At 47.6% G+C, this 6,082-nt stretch overlaps 2 protein-coding genes across 4 annotated transcripts in view; both read right to left on the minus strand.

Annotated features, from left to right (window-relative positions):
* The window catches only part of LOC310663007 (uncharacterized protein), a 54,584-nt gene extending 50,584 nt beyond the window's left edge, over positions 1–4,000 (minus strand). Inside the window, exon 1 of the mRNA XM_083410511.1 lies at positions 3,939–4,000. The gene's annotated coding sequence lies outside the window, so the exon portion shown is untranslated. The remainder of the gene's footprint in view (positions 1–3,938) is intronic.
* The window catches only part of LOC310663043 (uncharacterized protein), a 39,921-nt gene extending 35,536 nt beyond the window's left edge, over positions 1–4,385 (minus strand). The window contains exons 1-3 of one of the 3 annotated variants that reach the window (XM_083410591.1): positions 4,097–4,113; positions 2,505–2,581; positions 893–2,081 (exon numbers count right to left, since the gene is read on the minus strand). In XM_083410591.1, coding sequence (XP_083266717.1) covers positions 1,246–2,081; positions 2,505–2,517 — 849 coding nt within the window. In that variant the 5' untranslated portion in view covers positions 2,518–2,581; positions 4,097–4,113 and the 3' untranslated portion in view covers positions 893–1,245. Of the gene's footprint in view, positions 1–886; positions 2,082–2,504; positions 2,582–4,096 lie in introns of those variants that run through there. The other 2 variants (XM_083410590.1, XM_083410589.1) reach the window with 2 other exon arrangements.
* Between the last annotated feature and the right edge of the window lie 1,697 nt (positions 4,386–6,082).

Below are 6,082 nucleotides of genomic sequence, written 5' to 3' on the forward strand. Positions count from 1 at the left end.
AACAACAACACAACTTTATTATTTGTACCCCGCACATCTGGCTGGGTTTCCCCAGCCACTCTGGGTGGCTTCCGACAAAGACCAAAAATACACTAATATGCGTATGGTTTCAAATCTTCCAGTTTTTTCTTTTCTTTCTTTTCTTACTTTATTACTATTGTAAAAATGGATATTACAAGGGTATTCCTATAGTACTGATTTCAACCTCCAACTGTTTCCTTGCAGGCTTTCTCCACCGGCCTGAGGCCCGGCCCCCTCATCCTGGCTGTGAGTCCTCTATGACCTTCTCCTGCCTTGCAGGCCTATTCCCATGCGGCCTAGGAAAGTCCAGACTGACTCCAGCTACAAAAGCTGGAGCCGCTGAACAAACTCTTGGGCTTAGCAGGTTTGTTGTTGCTACAGGTTTTTCTATCTTTATTTTATATCTTCTCATTATTCATGTGGCTATTCTTCAGTGTGATTGTGTATTTTAATGTTTTATTTATTGCTTATGACTACTCTGCTATTTATTTAATTTATTACATTTGTAAGACGTCTTTTATACAAAGATCTGAGTGTTTCACAACATAAAGATGCAAAATAAAAACACAAAATACATAATAAAGGAAAGAATAACCCCTTCCCACAAATACATTTGCAAGGACATAGATTTAATTAGAAAGGACATAGGTTTAATTAAGCAAAGCTCTGGTTTTGATGTTGTTGTTACACAACCGTGCTTCTCATTTCTCAGCTGCAACACCCCGAAACTCACCCTTTCTGCCTCCTTAGCTAACAGTAATTTAATTATTATTATTTTCATCCCATGTGTACACAACTTTAAATACAAGCACCAGAACACTGTGCCTAAACTTAAAGATGCACATGCATGCACACTTTCCAAGAGACTCCTGACTAGTGTGGTATAGTAGTTAGAATGTCAGAATACGACTTGGCAGTCCTGGGCAGTCCTGGGTTCAAGTCCCTACTAAGCCATGATGCTCACCGGAGGACCAGGCACTGCTTCACATCTTTCAATATGCAAAGGGCCGTGCCACGGAAGATGGAACAAACTTGGTTTCTCCTACTCTGGTGGAAAGAGGACCCAAACCAATGGATTTAAGGTAGAAGGAAGGAGATTCTGACTAAACATCAGCAATAAGTTTCTAGCAGCAAGAACTGTTTGATTCTGGAAGAAAGTAGTTCAGGTGGTGTGGGACACTCCTGAATTGGAAGGTTTTTAAGCAAAGGTAGGATGGCCATCTGTCATGAACTCTTTTGTTGAATATCCTTCATTGCAGGTGGTTGGAGAAGATGACTCTCACCATCTAATCCAATGCAACAATCCAATGATTCTTGGGGAATCTGATTCTCCCCGCTGTGAGTTCTTTGATGGGAAGTGAGAAAGGACTCCTGACTAAAACACTCTCCGCATTCCAAACATTTATACGGTCTCTCCATTGTATGAATTATTTGATGGGAAATGAGATGGGAGTCCTGACTAAAACTCCTTCCACATTCCAAGCATTTATGTGGACTCTCCCAGCTATGAGTTCTTTCATGGGAAGTGAGACTTCCCTTGTGACTGAATCTCATTCCACACTCCAAGCACTGAAACGGTTTCTCCCCTGTATGGGTTCTTTGATGGGAAATGAGATTATATTTCCAGTTGAAGCTCTTTCCACATTCCAAGCAATGATAAGGATTCTCCCCTGTGTGAATTATTTGATGGGAAGTGAGCTTGGCCCTTTCCTTGAAGCTCTTTCCACATTCCAAGCACTGATAAGGTTTCTCCCCTGTATGAATTCTCTGATGGGTAGTGAGATTGGCCTGCTGATTGAAGCTCTTTCCACATTCCACGCACTGATATGGTTTCTCCCCTGTATGAATTCTTTCATGGACAGTGAGGTGAGCCCTCCAACCAAAGCTCTTTCCACATTCCAAGCACTGATAAGGTTTCTTCTCAATGGGATTTCTTTGATGGGAAGTTGAATGGGAGCTTTGACTGAAGCTCTTTGCACACTCCAAATTTTTATATGGTTTCTTCTCTGTGTGGATTTCGTCATGGTCTCCCTTGTCCTCCATTTCCAGTTCATCACCACCTGAAGAGAAAAGAGAAATGGATTAGAGCCTCAGCAAGAAATGGAGAACCCTAATTACTGAACAATGCTCATTAACGCTTGTGAGAGAGGAAGAACAGAAAGGAGATAGATGAGAGGTCTTCAGGGTTCTCTGGCTTTGTTTACTGGCATTCAGGGATATGGGAACCTAAGATTCCAAAAGCCTGGCTCTTTTCTTGAATGGATTTTGTCTGGGCAAACACCACCTAGCAGAATGAGGAATAGCTGGGTATTGTCTTGCTATACAGCTGGATAACCCTCCATTCAAGGTGAGCTGTGGGGTGTGAGAATCCCAGATGCTGCAGGTGGTGCTGTTCAGCCCCATCAAAATCTGGGATGTTCCTCACATAGATAGATTAGTACGGAATTTCAAAAAAGATATTAAGATCCAACAGGGAGCCTTACCAAGAGCGGCCATGATCCCACAGTTCTCCTTTATGACTTCCAAATGCAGACCTCACCCGGGAAAGGAACAGCGACGACTTCAAAGGACGGTGAACTCTTTAAAAGAGAGAGAGAAAGGTCCTCCTCTTAGCCAGTAAAATCATTATATTACCACAAATTGTTTTGCTGTTTCCTGCCTGTTAAGTGCTGTGCTGTTTTAATGGGATTGTTTTGTTTCCCATACATTCTAAGTATGGATGCTTCTTTTAACGTCTTAATGGAATTATTTTATTTTGTGTTTTGTGCTGTGCATTGTTCTGCGAAGATGGAAGACCCAGCCGAAGCCCTAAAAACAACTTCAAGGGGCAGTTTTGACAGAAGCCAAGAGGAAGAGGTGAGAAATTCCTGGGACTCCAGAGGAACCCTGGCTGCCCCACCCCTCCGCCTCTTTCCCCACAAGACCACTTTCCCCTACCTGAGCTGGTTCCACAGTCACTGCTCCAGCAACCTTATATCACCTGCAAGAGACAAAGGTAAGTGGGAAGCCAGTCTAGTGTCCAGATTCAGGGAAGTAATAGCAGCATTCTATACTGCTTGGTCAGACCACACATGGAATACTTTAGCCATATATGGACGACAATTTAGGAAGGATGTGGACAAGCTGGAACATGTGCAGAAGAGGGTAGCCAAGATGATCAAGGGTCTGGAAGCCAAGCCTTATGAGGAATGGTTGAGATGGTTGAGATGGGGAAAGAGGAACCTGAGAGGAGGGGAATTGGCTCGTGGCTTCAAGGAGCTTCTGTCTAAGTATCTGAGGGTAAGGGGTGTTCAACAATGGAACAGCCTCCCTGCAAAGGCTGGTGGACTCTCCTTCCATGGAGATTTTAAAAGCGTCACGGATGCTTTAGTGGCGATTCTTGTAATGCAGGGAGGTGGACCAGATGACTGCCAGGGTCCCTTCTCACTCTACAATTCTATGAAAGTCTCATTTGCTGAGTGCCTCTGATTTGGGGGGGGGTGTTGGGGTGGCGCTGTAGTCTAAACCACAGAGCCTCTTGAGCTTGCCGATTGTAAGGTCGGAGGTTCGAATCTGCGTGACAGGCTGAGCTCCCATTGCTCTATCCCAGCTTCTGTCAACCTAGCAGGGTTGAAAGCAAGTAGATAAGTAGGTACCACTGCAGCAGGAAGGAAAATGGTGTTTCCATGCGCTCTGGCACTCGGTGTCCTGTGGTGCCAGAAGCGGTCTAGCCCTGCTGGCCACCTGATCCTGAATCCTGTCTGTGGACTAACACCGGCTCCCTCAGGCTGAAGTCAGCGCTGAGAGCCACACCTCAAAGTTGAATTCGACTGGACTTAACCATCCAGGGGTCCTTTACCTCACCTTGTCTGGCTCCTTCATGCGGAATTTTGTGGGTGCCCCAGGGAGTTGGCACAATAAAGAACACGGTTTCATACCTGCGGCGAACTCGCCTCCCGCTCTGGTTTGCAAAAAGGGGCCAGGACCCTCTGCTCCCTCACTTGGGAGCAGAGGGTCCTGCATGGATTTGGAAGACTCCCTCTGCCCCCTCCCCTTCTCCCCAATGCACCCTCTGGGGAAGGGAGAGGAGGCTCACCAGATCCCGGAGGAGAGCGGGCAGATCCCTTCCTCTCGAGCAAGGAAGGCACTGCGGAGGGCGGGGCTTGGGCTCGGGAGTACCAGCCAGCTTCCCCTTCTTTTCCTGTCTGATCTAGGAATGCAGCTTCGCTCCTCTTAACCCTTGGCCTGCCGTGCACCCCTTCTCTCCCTCTCCAAAGCAGGAGCCTCGCCATCCCCGCCAGGGAGGATTTGGGGGCCCCTCTTGGCTGGTGAGCTGAACTGCTCCCTCCCTTGGAAACAGCAGCAGGAGGGGCAACTGGAAGGGGGAAACCCCAACGCGGAATCGGAGGGTTGGGGGGACCCCCAGGGTCCTCCCATCGGCCTCCCCCACCCAGGAAATGGGGGACAAGAACCGGGAGACCCAGAAGATGGGGGCGAAGAGGGTGGGGCTGGGAGACTCCAGGGGCTCCAACTCCTCTCCCAGCCCAGAGGATGCTGCCTTCAGCCCTGCCCTCTCCTCTGAGGAGTCGCCCCAGCAGGGCAGGAGGGCCAAACAGGCACAGCTGGCACCAGACTCTGGGCCCTGCACCTCTTAGGGTCCCCACGACAATGGATCAACAGAATATTGATTGGGTTTATTGCAATTGCTGGTTGGTTAAAATCAGAAAGGGATTCGGAGATCATTTGCTAGGGGACCCAGAGATTTCAACGGCCGGGGGCCTCCACAGGCTTTAATGGGGTCATGGTCCCCAGGCAACAGGGGCCCCCTCTGCATGCCCACCCCCAGCAGGGCGAAGGGCCCCAGCTCTCTCAAATGGGGGACAGGAAGAAGCTGGTGCCTCCTGCCAGGACAGACCCTGGGGCCCCTCCAGCTGTTCCAGGTTCCCAGCCCTGACTGGCAGCCATGACCCTCCAGGGTTCAAGATGGGGAATGTTCCCAGCCTAACCTTGAGATGCTCGCAGGGGAGATGGAGCCTGTTCCCTTCTGCATGCCAAGCAGGTGCCCCCAGGCCCTGAGTTATGGGGGCCCTTCCCAGAGTACTCAAGGGGCAGAGCTGTGAGCTGGGTCTTGACTGGGTCTTTCACCAAACAGCCCCATCATTCCAGCTGCCACCCCAGAGTATTTTTATACTTTCCTTTATGATTTTTGACCTTATTTTTAATTTATTAAATTCATATACTGCCTTCATTTGAAGATATCAGGGCAGTACCCAGCATTAACATTCAAGATAAAAACACCAATTACATAATAAAAACAAAAATGAAACACACCAATATTTCCGTCTCCCACAAAGACACTTAAAATGATAAAGTTTAATTAGCCAAAGGCCTGATGGTTATGTTGTGCTTACTTAAACACCCTTCCTAACTCTCAGCCAATCAACAGCCCCTCCCCCAGATAACATTGCCTTAAACCTATTATAATACTAAACCTGACTTACTATTATTACATAAATTATTTGCTAGAGAAGTACAGTGGTGCCCCGCAAGACGAATGCCTTGCAAGATGGAAAATCCGCAAGACGAAAGGGTTTTCCGTTTGCAGAGGCGCTTCGCAAGACAAATTTCCCTATGGGCTTGCTTTGCAAGACGAAAAATGACGAAAAATTTTGAATTTTTTCCCCGCTCCAAAACCCCTTTTCCTGAAGCGCTAAGCTGCTAAAAGCATTTTAGCAGCAAAACCGCTAATCCCCCAAGCCTTAAAAAGCCGTTTTTAGCCCTTAAATTGTCAATAGTGCTAATAGCGCTAATCCGCCAATGGGCTTGCTTCGCAAAACGAAAAAACCGCAAGACGAAAAGACCCGCGGAACGGATTCTTTTCGTCTTGCGAGGCACCACTGTATACAACATCAGACACAAACACCAGAATATGGCACCCAAATTTTAAGCAAACATACACAAACAATTTCTAAGAGTCTCATGGGAGAGCCAGTGTAGTATATTGCCAGAGTATTCAACTACACCCTGGGAGACCTGGGTTCAAATCCCTCCTTGGCCATGGAGCTCACTGGACAGCCTTGGG

Source organism: Podarcis tiliguerta, assembly GCF_965153285.1.
Source record: "Podarcis tiliguerta genome assembly, chromosome: 13".
In the NCBI taxonomy this organism is placed as follows: domain Eukaryota; kingdom Metazoa; phylum Chordata; class Lepidosauria; order Squamata; family Lacertidae; genus Podarcis; species Podarcis tiliguerta.